At 37.5% G+C, this 19,132-nt stretch overlaps 1 protein-coding gene across 1 annotated transcript; it reads right to left on the bottom strand.

Moving 5' to 3' along the window:
* Positions 1-3,151: 3,151 nt before the first annotated feature.
* Positions 3,152-7,804, bottom strand: LRIT2 (leucine rich repeat, Ig-like and transmembrane domains 2). Its single transcript, XM_031949368.1, has 2 exons — positions 7,023-7,804; positions 3,152-3,906 (listed from the first exon to the last, which is right to left on the bottom strand). Exons 1-2 carry the CDS (start codon positions 7,789-7,791, stop codon positions 3,152-3,154), a joined length of 1,524 nt encoding a protein of 507 aa, XP_031805228.1. The 5' UTR covers positions 7,792-7,804.
* Positions 7,805-19,132: the final 11,328 nt, after the last annotated feature.

The following is a 19,132-nucleotide window of genomic DNA, read 5'->3' as shown; positions in this document are numbered from 1 at the left end:
GAGAGGAGGAGAGGAGAGGAGAGGAGAAGAGACGAGAGGAGAGGAGAGGAGAGGAGAGGGAGGAGGAGGAGAGGAGAGGAGAGGAGAGGAGACGAGAGGAGAGGAGAGGAGAGGAGAGGAGAGGAGGAGGAGGGGAGGAGAGGAGAGGAGGAGAGGAGAGGAGAGGAGGAGGAGAGGAGAGGAGAGGAGAGGAGAGGAGGAGGAGAGGAGAGGAGAAGAGAGGAGAAGGGAAAAAAAGGAAAGGGAGGGAGGGACAGGGAGGAAAGGGAAGGGAAGGGGGAGAGGAAGAAGAAAGGGGAAAGAGAAGCAAGGGAGGCAAAGAGAGAGAAGAGGAAGGGAGAAAAGGGGAGAAGAGAGAAGGAAAGGAGAAGGGAGGGAAGGGAAAAGAAGGAAGAGGAAGGGGAGGAGAAGGGGAAGAGGAAAAAAGGAAAGTGGGGAAGGGGAGTGAAAGGAGGAGGAAGGAAAAGGGAGAGGATGGGGGAAGGGAGAGGGAAGAAAGGGGGAAAGAGAAGGAAGGAAGGGAAGAGGAAGGGAGAGGAGGGGAAGGGAGGAGAGGGGCATCTATGTAATCTTGTGTAGACAGAGTTAACTATGTACACATGTGACTGTGCATTGTGGAGCAGAATGGTATAACAGAACAAGCACTATACTTGGAGTCAAAAGATCTGGATTTAAATTCTGGCTCTGTTATTTACTTACTACATGTGTAAGCATAAACAAACCTCTCTACCTCTTTGAGTTTCAAAAGAAAAATGCGAACTGAGGAAGTTAGACCATATGATCTCCATGGTACCTTCCAAGTGAAAATCCTACACACACATGCACACACACACACACACACACACACACACATATATATATATTAGTTTTTGAACATTCATGAACAATAAAGGCATTTTTCACTGTCGTATTTTCTTCTTAAAAGGCAAAAAAATCAATACATATACAAATACAAACCATTTTATATAATCTTTATTGAATTCATCATAAGGAAATGTTTCTTGAAAAAGTAAGAACTGTAGATATGTGCAGTCTAGGAATATATATTTACATATATCTCATCATTGGGTGTCTTATATATGAATGTGTTTAACTCACCAGTTCACCTGTGTATAGTACATGACTATCTCTATATGTAACTATTCTGTAAGAAAATGGCATTTCATGTCTATATGTATATTTATTCTGTGTATGTGTACAGAAATATATATGTCCATATTCACATAAATATAGGTTAAATTTAAGACTTTTAAGTCTATCTTTAGAACAATTTCATAAATGAAGAACAAGAATTGAATAGAATACTCATGGAATGTTCAGACTTTTGAAGGTCCTCAGATGCCACATGTCCCCCCCATATCTGAACAAGAATCCTTTCCACAACATCCCCAATAAGCAATTATCTAGCCTTTATTCAAAAACCTTCACTAAAAGGGAATCCTTTTCCTCCTAAGACAGTCTACCCACTATGAAATGGATCTAATTAGAAGAAAGTTTCTTCTTACATCAAAGCCTAAACCCATGACAAAAATAAAATTTCTTTATCTTATCCATAGTCATTATTGCTTCTCAAGAACAGGTGTGCCTGAATTCCATAATTATTGCCACCATCTTCTATTTCCTTCAATCACCATTTTAATTTTTAATACTAAATTTGGTGAGCATCAACAGAAACATTAGGATAAACAAGATAAGAGGTGATCATGTAAAAAAAAAAAAATGTAGCTCCAAAATATTTACAACCTTGACATGTATACATTTGCTTTAACAAAATAATACCATCTTGTTTACTTGAATGTCCCTTTTTGAACTTTTTTCTTAGGTTTTTGGTACTCTTTCTATTATTGGTTTTGTGTAATTGTAATATATGTGTGGTTGTTCTGATTGTGCTTTCTTTATTCTATATCACTTAATATGAGTATCTTTACATTTCTCATTCTTCACACTGTCAATTAAAATGGTCACTCAATAAATATGATGTAACAAAATTCCTTCATGCTCATATGCCTCAATTTTTACAGCAAATCACTAATCATTATGGCTATGGCTTTTTTCTGCTTTTAAAAAACAAATGTATATATCTTAAATAATGCTATTAATAGTATTTTCGTACAAATAAGTGTTGATTTTTCCTTTCATTGGCATCCTTAGGACATATACCTATTAAGAGGTCAAAGGCATAAAAAGTTTAGTAACTTTTACAATCCATCACAATATTGCCTTCCCAAGGAATTGTAAATATTCACAATTCTCTTAGAAATGAGGGAATCACAATGCTTACAAAATGGTCAAGATTATTTATAAAATGGCATTATGGTTGCATTTCACAAGAGCACAATGAAGAAGCCACCTCCCTCCTCTCCCCCACCTCCAACATGTAACTCATCAGTTGGTTTCTATCATATACTTTGAAGAATTCTTTGTAACAGACTCACTACAGGGGAAGCTCTGGTACAATGACTACAGGTATCTCTATAGATCTCTAAATAGGCTATGGGCCAATGGTCCTCAAACTTTTGTTCTCAATATCTTTATCCTATTAAAAATGATTGAGGATCTGTCCAAAGAGGTTTTGTTTATGTGGGTTATAGTTATAGATATTGATCACATTAAAAATAAAAACCAATTATGAATTTGTAGACTCTCTGAAAGGATTTCAGAGATTCCTCAAGATGCTCTGGACCAGACTTTGAGAACCACTGGGCTATGCCTTGAGGGCATTGGGTATTTCCTCACTCATTAGGGACTGGCACCTGGGTCACTTGTATCATAGACATAGATGTGCTTCCCACTGGACCAGTCAAGAGGAGAATGGGACCCACTAAAAACCTACAGTGAATAGACCCCAATCTATGGGGGACCAAGAATTGATGAGGAAGAATCATTAAGTGTGAGAAGGCATGGATGGGTTACAGTCTGTGTGGTGGATGAGATATCAGAGCCCTTCCTTTATCAATAATGTTCTTCAGAATTTTGAGCTTATAGTTAGGTGAGCCATGCTCACCTTCTACTGGTTCAGCAAAATTCCTAAGCCAAAGGGGAAACATGAAGTTCATAGGAATATGACTTTCCCTTCCCCAGTTCTGGTGATTTAACTAAGAGGATCCAAGTCAACCTGCCTTAAAATGAATCCACCTGAAAAAGGTGAATGCTATTTTGACTCTCTGTCGGGGATTTGTTGGCTCTGATCCTCTCTGATCTCCCCAAGACAGAGACCCTCCTCAATGCCAGTTGTCAGGTTGTTGAACATGGTCTCCCTGCTCTCAATGACAGTGCTGGGGCATCTTGATCCATTTCTCCTAGGAGGACAATTGTCCAGACAGTGACCCAAGCAACCAAGATGGGCCTCTGAGGCACAGACGTACATGCCTACAGGCACTGCCAGGGCCAAGGCACAAAGCACAACAATAATATGGATGACTTTCTCCCTCTTGTACAGCTCACTGATGTCATTGCCCGTCACAAAGACAATGCACTGGTCCTTGCGGGGTGGCTGGCTCTGTAGGCTGATACATGCCTCGTATTTTGTGGCTGGAAGCAGGTCATTCACCCAGTAGGTGTTGATCCCGGGGCCAATAGAGACAGTTTCTTTCTTGACAGCTTCATATATTCCAAAGTAGAGTGTGAACCAGGTCTCTGAAGGGTTGTCTGTGGCAGCGTACCACTCGAGCACGATTCCATAAACAGTTTGCTTGGTGATCCTCACGTAAATGTAGGAGTGCTCTCCCGAGGAAGTCAAGGAGGAGGAGGAAGAGGGCACAGGCTGAACCTGAAGGGAGATGGGGGCAGAGCTGCTGCCCATGGAGTTGCTGGCGACACAGGTATAGTTGCCACTATCTGTCAGATGGGCTGAAGGTATCACCAGCTCAGAATGAATGGAGTCTTCCCCAATAGGAGAGGTAGACACTGGGGATTAAAAATAAATAATTAAACTTTGTTGCTGGGTGCATTGATGTTGACACTGCCCCCAAAGACAACTTATCCTTATAATTACAGTCAATTGTAGTGGGTTATGAGATATGGTGCTATTTTTTATTTTATTTTTTATTATAGCTTTTTATTTACAAGATATATGCATGGGTATATGCATTTCAGCATTGACAATTGCAAAACCTTTTGTTCCAACTTTTTCCCTCCTTCCCCCAGATGTCAAGTTGATATGATACTTTTTTTTAAGCACCATGTTTTTGGTTGGATATTGGCCAATTGGATGGCCAGTTGGATATTACTTTTCTAGAGATTAAGAACAGCATAGGTATTGCCTATACTAACTAAAGAACTACACCTGATTCCTATAAATATTTCAAAAGCCTGAAGATACAAACATATTTAACCAGGTTTTTCCAAAGAAGTCATAATTCCTGTATTGTAGATAGTCCATCTTCCTTCTTCCTTATCTGAATAATTAAAATAATTATTCTCCTTCTAAACTCAGGTGATACCACTTTCTACTCCATGAAGCCTTTTCGGATGTAACCAACTGACTACCAACACCTTCCCCACCCCAAAATTACCTTTCATTTATGTTGTATATATTTTATTGATACCTATATGAATGTATGTTGTTTCCTCCTATGGAATGTAACTTCTTGAAAACAAGAGTATGATGGAACCAGCTCTATCCACATTCTCCTGAGCTCCATTTCTAAATTTTCAGTATGAGCATTTACAGCTCCAAAATCATATACAAATCAGCATTTCATATATTAGAGTTTTTTAAATTGTCTAGATTTAAGAAAATGTTGCTAATGCAGATTAAACTTTTTTAGTGTGTGCATATCTTCCCCCCAGAGAGACTCTATATGGCTCTATCAATATTACTCTGGTAATATTGTACTCCTGAGCTCAGCAAGATTACTATATAAGGATCAGGAGAATGAAGTTATCACCAAATTGAATGCCTGGAAAATGTAGGCTAATAACAACAATAATAACTGATATTTTTATTGTATTTAAAGTTGAAAAATGCTTTATATCCATTATCTCATTTAAGCTTCAAAATTAAGAACTAATCTGTCTCTTTTTTCTATAGATTATAAACAAAGTTATTAGTTGATTAATTGACATGTAATCCTGGGATAAGGCTCTTCCTGCTAACATGAGGATACAAACTGAGAAAAATCAAGTGTCATTATGTTTTCAACCATGCAGATATCTGGCATTATGCAGACCAAATATGGAAGACTGACTGAATTCTGCAGATTTCACTCAGATGTTCTGGGTACCATATACCAACAGGCTAAAGTTATACAGTTTCTTCAGCCACTAGGTGTGTTGGCATGAAAAATTACATGCATAGATCTTTCCAACCAACAACAAAGGCTAGAATGCTCTGGGAAGGAGCCCATGAAGACTAGAAGAAAATAGCTCTGTCATTGCATGAAACCTGTTGTTTTCTGTGTGTGACTTTACCTGTACTTGATATGTATGTGTCATGTAAAATCAATCTTGTGTGTTTTTATATGTGTACATAAACCTATATGGGTATATTTAATATATTTACATGTATGTCCTAATAGATATTTTTGTACATCAATTCAATAGCACTGATGACAATAAAATATAGCCTGAAACTTTGCAAAAATTATATGAGAAAAAATGAGAGAGGAGAAGGATAAGGAGGAAAAGAAAAAAAATGAGAGAAGGAAAAGGCACATTTATATGTAAAGTTATATGTGTATGTAATTAAATCTCATTTGATTCTCATAATAATTTTGCGAGATAGTTACTACTGTTAACATCATTTTAGAAATGGCTCAGAGAGATTAAATCATTTGTCTGTGGTAATCAAAACATTTGAACTAGTATATATCTAGGAGAATTTGAACATAAATTTTCTTGATTCCCTATCCAGCACTTTGTCCTCTACATCCTAATTCAGTCTTAGCTCCCAATACACCTCTATGAGCATTTTAAATTAAATCCTCTTTCTATATCATTGAAACTAGTTTTTGAGTGTAAAGATCAACAGTTGTATTACTGGTCTGTGAATCAGCTCAAAGCAGGCAAATTTTGTATTAATTCTATTTACCTTCTGTGGAGCAGATAAGTAATGCTTCAGTGTAGGATGCTGTAGTTTGGAATTAATTGCATGACATGGGAGACACTGGCAAAGGACTGCCCAGCATGGCATATCTACATCAAAAAAGGTTCTGTGCTCCATGAGCAAAGCAAAATTGAAGCAGATCAAAAGAAACATGAGACATGCTCATGTAGAGATTCTACCCCAAATGTTCACAGACTATTTGCGCCCGACCTCTAGTGGAGAACATTCCAAACTCACATTGATCTGATCAGCCACAGCGGGACACACTGTAACTTCCCTTTAACATACTGATGTCATTTTGATCCTCTTCAAGAACAAAAGACAACAGCCAACCCACCCTGTACCACAGGTGGTCTTTACATTTTGCTCTTCTGTTTTAGTTTTTGCTTCCCAGCAGTCAGATTCCCCCATCTCCTGGCTTTTCAATCAAAGATGGAAAATCATGTCATGCTTTAGCTTAAGCTGATTTTCTGCAAATGCTCCAAACAAAGCTAGGGGGAAAAGGTTTTCATTTTGTAATAGTGACTAAGCCACAAAACTAGCATTTTACATTTGACAATATTCTTCCACTCTGTATAACTAGTCACAGAAGATGGAGGGAGGGAAGGGGGAGTCAGGAATAAGTTGTGTCATTATTTTTTAAACTTTCCTTTGCTTTATTACCTTAACTATCCTCCTGAGAAAACTGTCTATCCCAATCCTACAGTGAAAAGTACTCATGGCTAATGAGATTTCTGGTTGACATGTCTTTAATAACCCTTCCTCTATTCCATAATGGTAAATATCTTAAATAATCATTTCCTGTACCTAAATTGAAACTTAAGCACTAATTACCTTGTCCATCAGATAGTTACCAAAAGCACTAATTATTTTGTACATCAGGCAGTTACCACATTTGATATTACTTCAAATATTCATAAAATTAGACAGAACCTTCCCTTGCCCCTGAGAAAAAAAATAGAATACCATAACTTACCATCAAATTCCTTCAACTTCTTCAGTGGATAATTCCATACAATGTTTGGTAAGGGGCTTGCCTGTGCCAGGCAGCTTAGACTGATATTTAGTCCCACTTGGACAGTAATGTTAGAATTAGGGGTTGAAGTCTTTGGCTTCATGCAGCTATTGAGCTTTACTTCATAGAAAAATTGCCCTGCCTTGGAAAGAGGACCCCGGCACATCAGATAGGAGTTCATTAGGATGACAGGGGGCCTGATGAATTTGAAAAACTGGACCAGCCCCTTTAGATGGCAATCACACATCCATGGATTATTGTGCAAAGCCAGCACCACGTTGGACATGCCTTCAGCCCTGCTGATGAGTTTCTGGCTTTTCTGATACATGGGCCACTGGATGAAGACATCCTCAGACACCACCATAAGTTCATTAAAGGACAAGTCTAAGTAGGTAAGATTAACCAAATACTGAAGTGCTTGCTTGGGCAGAATATCGAGCCTGTTGTGTTTGAGATCAAGGATGTTTAGAGCTGGAGTTGATTGGAATGCTGTCCATGGCACTGTACACAACCTGTTCCCTTGCAGCCTCAGCTCTCTCAAGTCTCTCAGATGCTCCAGGGCTTCTGGGTGAATCACTGTGATGTTATTAAAGTTGAGCCAAAGGAATTCCAAGGCACTGTTGTTAGAAAAGGTCCCATGAGGCAGCTCAGTTAAATGAGAGTTTTCTATCCTAAGTTTCTTGATATCTTTGGGGATGTTTCCCAGAATCTTTCTCAAAGAAGTATCCATGCACAACAGAGACCTGCAGAAAAATAATCAAGTGTTTAAACTGACTTATAATTCCTGCCTGAAACATTATTTAATATCTAAAAACCCTCTCATTTAACAAATGAGAAAACTACTGCCAAAGAGTAATTTACCTGAAACTACATAATTAATGGATAGCAGAATCTTAAAACCTTCTTCCAGCACTCTTTGCATTTATACCAACTTGCTTCCTGCAACAGTTGGATTGTTGACAGGCTTTGACAGACCTACCTAAATACCAAAAAGTTCTTATGTACCCAACAACTGACTTATTCAAAATATTTAGGATTAGTATTGCAAGGTTAACAAACTATCAGCTTAGCAAATTATATTTAATTCAGGTACATAAAGTTAGCAATTGTTACTAATGACAATGTCCTTTCAGTTAATTTGGGGAGGAGATGGCTTACAGTCCAGATCACCCACTGATTGCTCTTAAAGTATCCCTCCCACTCCTCCCAATGAAACTTCCCAGTAGCACAAGTCAGATATAAAGGCAGAAACCCAAAATTATGCCTGAGCCACTTATACATGCCTATGGAAATGAAGGGCAAGTGAACCACACACATTTCTTTGTCTGTGAGTAATAAACTGTCTGGCTCATAATCCCTTGAGCTCTAATGTTCCTTCTCAGTACCTTCTCATGCATAATCTTCTCACAATCCCCAACTAGATATTAGAATATTCATAGAAAAAATTAATACCTAGAAGTAAAATGTTCTATTTCCTACAAAAATTCTATTCAATGTTAACTCCATTTGGGAAAAACATTCACAAAGAACATTGTAACATTAACTGAAATGAATGTCCATAAGACTTTAGATGTTTCTTTAAAAAATAATTTTGAACTCCCAAAATAAATAAATCTTATAAATTCTCTTGGTGACCCTACCAATATTTCCATACCTGCCAAAGCTGTCATCTGAGCATATACATTCTGGGTTGCATGCAGGGTAAGCAGGGTTTCCCTCCAGAAAGATCAAGACTAAAAAGAAAAAGGGACAAATTGGGCCCATATTCCTCTGCAAGAAGACACTTTATAGGTCTTGGATGAGACATGCCCGTAGAAAATCCTATTACTAGTAATCCTCTGTGATGTGGAAGTCAGGGTGACATGCAAATTAGTTTCACAGAGATATAGATTCCAAGAAGAAGCATTAGGTCATTAGCCCTAAGAAGACTGAAAATAACTTGTAATTTTTTTCAAATTAATGATATTTTCTTTTTAGCTTTCATTTTACTTGATTTTCTATACCTTTAAATATAATTGATAGGTTTCCTTCCTTGCTTCTATGACACTGATGCTCCCTGATAATTAGGTATTGCCTATCTGACTGCTCCTTCTCAGTCTCCATTCATTATCATCAGTTCATTATCAGCTCCCATCCCTAAATATAGAAATCTCCTCAAATGTTTTTTTCTCTATCTACTTTTGTTGATATTATATGTTCCCATGAGTTCAGTGATCACTTTTATGCTGATATTTTTAATTCCATATATCCACTCTGAATATATCTCCCAAATTCCAGTCCTTCATCTCCAACTGCTTGCTATACATTTCCACTTGAAAACACCATTATCTAACACTTCCTAGCTGTGTGACCCTGGGCAAGTCACTTAATCCCAATTGTCTCAGCCAAAAAAAAAAGGAAGGAAGGAAGGAAGGAAGGAAGGAAGGAAGGAAGGAAGGAAGGAAGGAAGGAAGGAAGGAAGGAAGGAAGGAAGGAAGGAAGGAAGGAAGGAAGGAAAGAAGAAGAAAGAAAGAAAGAAAGAAAGAAAGAAAGAAAGAAAGAAAGAAAGAAAGAAAGAAAGAAAGAAAGAAAGAAAACACTATTATTACTTCAAATTTAATTGTCAGCTCATTCTCTTCCCTCTTAAACCCACTCCTCTCTGCCAAACTCTTCTTTTCTGTTGTAGTCAATCAGATGTGAAACATCAATGTTATTTTGACTCTTTGTTCCCTTTACCCCCTATATCCAATGTTACTGCATCAGAAACTATATAATCACTTCCTGATTGTTTGCCATTTTTTCACCTTGTTGTCCATCCTTCCTAGAGCTGCCAAAATATTCAACCCTAATATACAGATCTAATTATGTTGTTCTTCTGCTTTAAAATTTTCAGTGGTCTCCCTTTGCCTTAGACTGAAGAAACAAATTCCTTAGCCTAACATCCAAGACCACCCCCCACTATCAACAATGCGGCTGCAACCTCACCTTCTAGCCTTCCATATTATTCCCCTTTCTTTAAGGATCTTCTCATATTCCACTTCCTCCATGAAGACTTCTCTGATGCCCTCTTCTGTTTATTTTCTCCTCAAATATTTTGAGAGTATTTAATTCTCTTTTGACCTATTACTCCCTACTTGAATGACTCTTCCATGTACGTAACCACATCCCCCATAAAAGAATATAATCTCTTTGAGAACAACTGTCTGTTTTAACTTTGTGTTCCAAATTCAAGCAAAGTGCTTTGCATCTGTTAAGTGTTTAATAAACATGAAGTGAACTGAATACAGAACTGGTCTTCTATTGCTTGAACCAGCTATCCCATCACTCTCCTCAAAAAAACTCAAAAATTAATAATTTTCTCTTTTGAGTTCATTGGATAGAGCACTGGACTTGGGTTTGAATCCTATCTCAGATATAAAAGTTTTAGCGCAGTTTTAAGCTATGAAAGTTTATGTGGGGGATACTCCCTATGACTGGTAGCAAACCACTCAACTTCGTTCAGATTCAGTTTCTCCATCTATAAAATAGAGTTAACTCCTTGTAGTTGTTGTGAGCTTCTAACAAAACAATATATGTAAAGTGCTCTTGCAAACTTTAAAGCCTTGTCAGTAATTATTTTCCAAACCTCCTGGTTTGTTGAGTTAGACGAGAACATATTTGGCTCCATCTAAGATCTTCCTTATTCATGGCTAAATCAGGAGCTACTGGGACTTCAAACCTAACCTATGATCCTTAAATATTCAATGATGGATGACTAGAAAAATACATTTCTCTTTTTTTTGTAATGTCTCCGTCTCAAACGTGGACTGAAAATTCTATTTTTTCCAAATGCTAGTCTTTGCCATCACTCTGAGCAGTTCCCAAATTCCCTGGACAATGGAATAATTTCAATTCTAGTTTCTGGCCCTGAAGGGCCAGTAGAAGCTTTTTCTTTATTGATAGAAACTAAGCTCACCTATTTATAGAGTGCCAGATGACTATTGTACATTCTACTGAGGCCCTCTAGTGGTCATAATATATTTGACACCATAGCATAAACCAGAGAGACGAACAGCTTAATTCAAGATGAGGCCAACCAGTGAGATGCTAACTAGGCTGCAAACTAAGCTACTTACCTCCCCAGCTTCTTAACCAAGAGGCATAAGCTGTCCCAGAGTTCCAAGGTCAGATTAGATCAATAAAAGCTATTTAGTTAGTAGATACACCTTAGTTTAATAAATGATATCATGCTATAACATTCATAATTGGCAGGATGATAGAACCAGAGAAATGAATTGTTAAATCATATCGCTATTGAGAAGAGCCCAGCCCAGACCTCAGTTCCCCAAATTCCCAGTACAAAACTCTGTCTTTAGTTTAAGAAATAATATCTTCTTTCTGATATCCAGGAATCAAACTAATACCCTTCAAATTTCCTTAAGAAGCATTTGAGAGGTGACAGCATAGGAGTTGGAGAAAAAAAGACCCAGATTTGAATTCTGATTGCTTACTTGTTATACGACCTTGATCAGATCCCTCAAACTCTCCAACCCTCAGTTTCTTCATTTATAAAACTGGGGTAATAATGACACCTACCTATAACAATTTGGAGGCAGAGAGAGGCAGGGGCACAGTGGATAGAGTACTGGGCCTGGAGCAAGGAAAATCTGAGTTCAAATCTGGCCTCAGATACTAACTAGCTGTGTGACCCTGGATAAGTCACTTAACCCTATTTGCCCCAGTTTTCTCATCTGTAAGGTGAGCTAGAGTACAAAATGGCAAACCACTTTTTCTTTTCCAAGAAAACCCCAAAGGGAGTCACAAAGAGTCAAAAATGACTAAACAACAAATCATAATAGCAATTCTGAAACTGAGTTAATAACAGCATCTTCTTCACAAGATTAGGGTAAAAATCAAATGAGATAATATTTGTGGTGAAGACTTTGCAGACTTTCAAAATACCATATAATTGTTGGCTGTTATATTCTGATTAGGGATTTCCAATATACACATTAGTGGAAAGTAATATTAATAGTTGTCACTATAATGTGCCTATAAAGCTTCCAGCACTGTGCTAGACACAGAGGAATTATAAAACATGAAGTCATTGTTCTATCTATATAGAAATATGCATTCTAAATGGGAAGACATACTCTTAAGAATAAATTGAGAAAAACCAGTTGCTAGATCACATAGCAGTAGTCAATAGGAGTTCAGAGAAAGAGAGAATAAGGTGGGTTGTGATAGTCCATCTACCAAGGGGAATTAATTATCTATTGTATGCCAGGAAACATATAAGGTATTGGGAATTCAAAGACAAAAGTAACAATCCTTGTCCTCCAGGATCTTATATTTCATGAAAGTGGGACTTGAAATGACTGGGATTTTAGACAGTTACAGAGGACAAGGAAGGCCAGTATAGTCAGAGAAACAGCATAATCAAGAAGCATGGATAGGATTCTATACCTGGTGGGTATAGAGTAGAGAAGAGTGAGAATCCCATCCAGGTTGATTTATGGTAAATAGTAGGAGATAAGGCAATAGTGCTAGAATGGGAGGAGGTCTAGATTTTATTGAGTTGCTTCCAATCTGAATTTGGCCATTTTACTACTTGTGTAACAATGAGCAAGTAATTGGCTTCCTAGGTTTATTCCCCACTCTGTAAAATGAGGACAGCAAGCTTTATTTTATCTGCTTTATCAGATGCTTGTAGGGAACTAAATGTACATAAGTGGCAATTTAATTTTGTTATATAACTTTGAAGATGTAGGGAATAACTCAATTGTGCAGTGCCTTAAATGCCAGGCTCATTTTTCTATTTTGCAGGAGGGCTCTAATGGTCCTGCTCCCCCTACTCTATTCTTCTTAGATGCATTTATCTGCATAATGGTCTAGATTGCCACCAATTTTTCAAAATTTCTACCCTTCTACCCTTAATCTAACAACCATCTCATCACCGATGGCAAGATACCCAGCAAAACATATACATTTACCCTTCGTGGCTTTCCTGAAAAATGTCAGAATTCTGGGTCTGAATTACTTCATCCCCAACTATGATAACTCTACTGATGATTGAAGAGGCAACGGCCCAACCTGAGATGACCAGAAAAATAAGTTCAACACAAATGTCACCACCTTCAAAAAGCAGGTTCCTTCTAGTTGTTAATGATTTCTCTCCTTGAATTTTATTTATCTGTTTAAGTATTGTATCTCCCCAGGAGAACAGAAATTCCTTAAAGACAGGGGCTATTTTTTATTTTGTCTCTGTATTCCCAATGCTTAAAACAATGTCCCATCTAGTAATCATTAGACCTAGAAGATTATGAGTAGAAAATCATTGATGCAGAGGGAGATGAGACCACAAGGCTTGACTTCCAGGAAGCTCTTGATCATAACGAGAGTCGACTGATCATGATGCTTCTGGTCACTTACTACTAACCTGTCTTCTGGTGGAAACTCCTGAATCTTCAGCATGTCCTGCAAGGTATTGCTATGTAAGACCAAGCGAAGAAGGTGAATTAAAATCTGCTCCCCTTTCAATGGGAACCTGGATATAGTGAAGGGGAGCTCTAGGATGAGGTGTTGATGGAGGGGATTTGGAAAATGGCCAAGGATATTTTCTGAGAAAGGAACATCACCCGTAGCTAATCCTGCCACCCAGATTTTTACCCACGATGTCTGCAGGGCAAGAAATGCTGAAGGCTCAGCTGTCCTTTCCATAGCACAATAGCTGGTACCAAGGGAGCAAATGCAGCCCACAAAAGATGGATGTCTGGGCCAGAGATGGGAACTACTGCCCTGGCCATAGATTTGCTAGAGAGAGACACAGCATTGGGAAGATCCACCTGGTTTCAAGTTGCCCGACCATCAGGAACCAGCTGGGCAAACGTGAGTAAAATACAACTTCTCAATGTCTTTGTTTTCTTGACAGTCAAGTAGAGATCATGACATCATAGAGTTAAAGTTGGAAGAAACCGTGGAAATTAGCTAGACCTTCTCCTCCTTACCAGAAAGGAAAAATGAGCTCCCCAAGGGGAGATAGGCTTTCCAAAGTCACATAAATAGCAAATCATAATAATAAGTAGCGAGTAAGGATTTGAATGCAGGTCCTCTGACTGCACATTCAGTGTTCTCTGCACTACACCATGTTGCTTCAGATAATAGTAATTTCTCCCCAACCTCAGATCATTACCAGGAAGATCAAATGAGAGAACACACTTTAAAACCCTAAAATGATATAAAAATGTAATGCCAAATAATAACACTGAGATGGACAACTCATATGGATATTCTAGATCTGCAGGTGGCTCCCCAGCTTATTTTGAGAAAGGATAGGAATGTTTATATGTATTAAGTAGCCAGAGAAAATTCACAAAGGGAAAATTCATATACCATGCTTCAAGGATCTAACTGCCTATGGAGTCTATTATAAAAATTCTCCTTAAAAATAAATAAGTAAATAAATGATTCTCCTGAAGGATCCCATTGTATTACCATTATCTCTGATTCTGAATGTTAAGAAGGCATGCTAATAGAAACATGCCAAGAACACTGCCTCCAAATAATTAGCATTCATGAAGATAAGGTTTACTATATGTATCAGCACATTTGATCCTCACAACAATCCTATGAGATTTGTGCTATTATTACCATCCCCATTTTAGAGATGAAGAAACTGAGGCAAATAGTGGTAAAAGGCTTTACCAAGGATCACATAGTAAGTAAAGGTCTGAGGCAGAAGTCAAGTTTTTTGACTCTAGCTCCAATTCTCTCCACCAAATCACTTAGCTGCTTGCTATGTGACTTGAGAAAATTCAAATCCTTTCTAAAGTGAACAGGAAACTAATAATAAAGTCAAACACCATTGCCAGCTCCTCTTGGTCCTAAATCTCCATCCCATTACCCAAACAATTTCCCTTGACTACATACTTGCCCAAATGAAACTCTCTGAATGAAGGGTTCATAGAATCATCCATAAAAGCAGGAGAGCTGGAGCAAAAGCTTTCATAATCTGAAAATCCCTTATCAAAAGGGGAAGGTTGGATTTTAAAAGAATAACCTATATTGCCCAAAAAAACTACTGGATGAAAAACGTGGACCCAGGTAAAGCTAAGATCAGAAGCTAGATTATTTCTGACAAGACCATTACTGGGCATTAGAAAAAGAATTAATAGATGTGCTAAGAGAGATACATAAGGCTCTACAAATATTAGGAAAGATGCTGATGCTGGCAAGGATTAAAGCCTTTGTATAACGCTCCCCATATATCTTTAGCCCATGAGATTGCCTTTTGTTTGTTTGTTATTAAACCAGAGGGAAGCAATATGGTAGAGTGGAAAGAGCACTGACCCTGAGGCATAGATTCCCCTCTCTGCTTATGGGATAAGCCTGGACAAATCACTTAACTACCTCTCAATATTCTCCTCAATAAAATGAAAGGGATGGATTAGTTGGGGATCCCTCTCATCCATAGATACTGCTTGTCTCTTACCAAATCTACTGAATGTGGGTCTTGCTCAACATTGGTATTAGTGCAGGTTGTTGTTGTGCTTGTTGTTTAATCATACCCAACCCATTTGAGATTTTCTTGGCAAAGATACTGGAGCAATTCGCCATTTCCTTTTCCAGCTCATTTTACATATGAGGAAACTGAGGCAAACAGAGTTTGCCCAGGGTAAGCCTACTAGTAAGTGTCTGAGACAGGAATTCCTGACTCCAGGGTGGGCACTCTCACGTCACCACTTTGCTGCCCCAGCTGGTAACTAGTTCCAATTTTGTACAGTGTTTGTTTCTCTTGATCTTCTGTGTGATGGGGAAAAGACAACAGGCAAGTGGTAGGAAGCTGGATGACATAGCAGACAGACCATGGGATTGGCTTTCAGAAGATTGCTGTACAATCTTCTGCAATTGACTTTACAACTTCAAGCTTCATTTTCCTCAAATGAAAGTGAAAGGACTAGAGTAGAAGTTTTCTAAGATTTGCCCCAGCTCTATGTATTTTAAAAGATGAGTTAATATGGGGGAAATGGTTTCCAAAAGTCATATGAAGAAAACGAAATCTAATTTTTAGAAGAAGGTTCATTCAAACTAATTTCACCTACTATAAATCTATGGTCAAGAATCTTGATTATACTCCTGTAGGTATTCAATAATCCCAAGAGGATTCTTCCTTCTCTCCTAAACTGAAAAAAATATTCTGTATGCAATTCAGCCAGGACAGAGTAAAAGGAAATTATTTTCTCACTAGCTCTAAAAACAAGGACTCTCTTATTGCACACTAAAGTCACCTTGGATTCCTTGACTAAGATGTTTCATATTGAGCTTACAGCCCACTAAAATCCCCCAGTCATTATCAGATGCCCCGAGATCTAGTCACACTTCCCTCATAAGTATAAGATTGCTTTTTAAAAGGCACGTGTAAGACTTTACATTTGTCTCTATTGAAAAAACATCTTGTTAAATTCATCATGGCATTCTAGACTGTTGAGCTTTTTTAAAATCCTGGGTCTGTCATTTGACATGCTGGTTATTCCTCTTATCTCTGGGCTATAATAAATCTGACAAATATGCTATCTAGATTTTTATCCAAATCACTGGTAAAATATAGATATGGATAAAAATGTGGATATAGAAATAGATTAATATATAAATATAGTATTATATATAGTATGTATATTAGCACAGGATCAAGGTCTAGATCTAGATTTACATATAGATATATAAACATATGTATAAATATGTATGATATAAAAATATATGTGACTATATATTAGCACAGGGTCAAAGAGACCTTCCAAGGGAACTCAATTAAAGAAGTCTTTCCAAGTTGGCATCAAACCATTAATAATCACTCTTTAGGTTTACTAAACCAGTGCCAAATCCACCTAGCTGTACTATTATCTAGGCTGCTTCTCTCAGTTTTGTCTACAAGAATAGCATGAGAATCTTTCAAGTGCCTGGATAAAAAATAGGTAAACCAGGATTTTGTTTTTCTTTTTTCATGGTGTAGGGGAAAATGGAAAATAAAATGAATTACTTATTAATTGAAAAAAAAACTAAAAGTTTGAAGAAAGTCTAGAAAAGCTCTATCTACAGCATTTTCTTCATCTATCAGTCTAATAGTCCATCCCAAAGTATATCAAATTAATATGACATGATCTTTTTCAATAAAGTCAAGATGGTTCTCTGTGATCTGTTTTCTTTTTCAAAGTGATCACTAAACATCTCTTTTATATATTCTAGAATTTTGCCATGAATCAAAGATAAATTCATTGACTAGCATACAGACTCTATTCTCTTTCTTTTTTTTTGATATTCAAGGCAGTGTTTTTCTTTCTCTGGTCATGCAGCAACTTTCTTATTCTCCATAATCTGTCAAAGACCCTTGCCACTAAAATAGCTAAGGAGATTTAATGTAGGATAATCCTGAGGGGTATCTTGAAAGTTCTAAGATCATCAGCTTGTAATAAATTTCAGGAACTAGTTGATTCTCTAAGTAAGACATAATCTAAGTTATACCTAAAGAAGTATAGGTATAAAGATGTAGAAAGAACATTAAGAGATGAATAAAGCCAGGAGGTCTTAGCTTTGAAGAGTCCTTTGGCAATGAAATCTATCTATAAACTTTTCAGAATAATGTTTTTAAATGTACATAAGCCTACAAAGGAAATCAAATATATTGAAATATACTTATTTAAAAATTTTTTAACAATTTCACATGACTTTAGGTAAGAACTACTGGGTCTAATCCTATCAATGTAAAGGTGAGATGGAATAGCTACCAGAGGTTTCAGAATTAATGGCCAAGCTAGTACCAGATGTCAGATCTCCTGACTCCCAAGCTAATACTATCTCCACAATTACATATGAAATGCTCTGGTTCTTTAAGAATGCCAGGAAAAGATTCTGTTGCTTCCATTAGTGGTACCACATTCTGCATCCATATCATTATATTTGAAATTTTCAATATCAGGCACTAGAGCTAGGATTGGTGAGTTCATATGAACAATTAGTAATGTCATTGCCAGATAATTCCCTTTCACATTCTCACTTTCAATTCTCGTGACTAAATTATTCCCATCCTCATGTCTGTTTCTCAGGCTCAAATAGATCATTTTTTATCTATTTTTTTTGTTTAATTTTTTAATTCTAAAAAGGAAGTAGCATTTTGCCTTTTATGCAATTCTCCTTAGACCTAAGTTCACTAATTTACCTTCTCAAAGGTAAGAGGTATCTTTGTATCCCTGTGTTTAGCACAGTGCCTTGCACATAGTTGACATTTAATAAATACTTGTATTGGATTAGCTCAGAAAATACTCTACCCCTGTCTATAACCCAACTGTTCTTAGACCACTTGGGGAAATCCTTTTCCTAAAGTCCTCTCCAAGGCTTCATCAAAAACAATGCACTCTTGCTCTCTCTCTTTCTGTCTGTCTGTCTCTCTGTTTCTGTCTCTGTATCTCTGTTGCTGTCTCTGTCTCTCTCTCTCTGTGTCTCTATACTCTGTCTCTCTCTCTGTCTCTCTCTCTCTCTGTGTCTCTCTCTCTCTCTCTCTGTCTCTCTCTCTCTCTCTCTCTCTCTCTCTCTCTCTCTTTTCCTCCCAAGAAATCAGCCTCAAACCAGCACATGGCCTCCTTTCCCACTACACTCACACCAATCAATGTGAATGCTAGGAGTTAAAACAACCGCTATGTTCAATCATTAAAATAAACCTCCTTTCCAAAAGCACATCAAGAGACTAATTGACCGTGCAGAACACATTAGGTTGACCATCACACATGAATATTTCCTGACCTCACCCAAACCATTTGACTGGCTATTACTTTGTCATTCTTTGATGGAGATATACGACAATATATCCTGTCAGGAAAGAGAGCAGAAATGAGTGCAAAAATGTCTGGGCCCTAGTCTTAGCTCTTCTTAGTCCTAGCCATATTGACAAATGATAAGTCAATTAACTTCCCTGAGGAGTAAGAATACCTGTTTTGGCTAAAAAATATTCAAGGGTGTTATAAAGATCAAAAAATTTAATGCTGATGAAGGAGCCTTGTTTATTGAAAAGTACTATTCAAATAAAGAATCATTAACCTCAGCAGAAGGTTCAATGTCCTGCA

This window comes from Sarcophilus harrisii, chromosome 2, assembly GCF_902635505.1.
Source record: "Sarcophilus harrisii chromosome 2, mSarHar1.11, whole genome shotgun sequence".
Classification (NCBI taxonomy): domain Eukaryota; kingdom Metazoa; phylum Chordata; class Mammalia; order Dasyuromorphia; family Dasyuridae; genus Sarcophilus; species Sarcophilus harrisii.
Note: the sequence above shows the minus strand (reverse complement) of the source record. Positions and strands in the feature narration are given on the sequence as shown.

Bases quoted from the DNA above. Each gene is read 5' to 3' on its own strand.
- LRIT2 (XM_031949368.1), bottom strand. From the start codon at position 7,791: ATGGATACTTCTTTGAGAAAGATTCTGGGAAACATCCCCAAAGATATC. The intron at 3,907-7,022 runs GTAAGTTATGGT...TTTAATCCCCAG, and splicing joins GAAGTTGAAGGAATTTGATG to TGTCTACCTCTCCTATTGGG.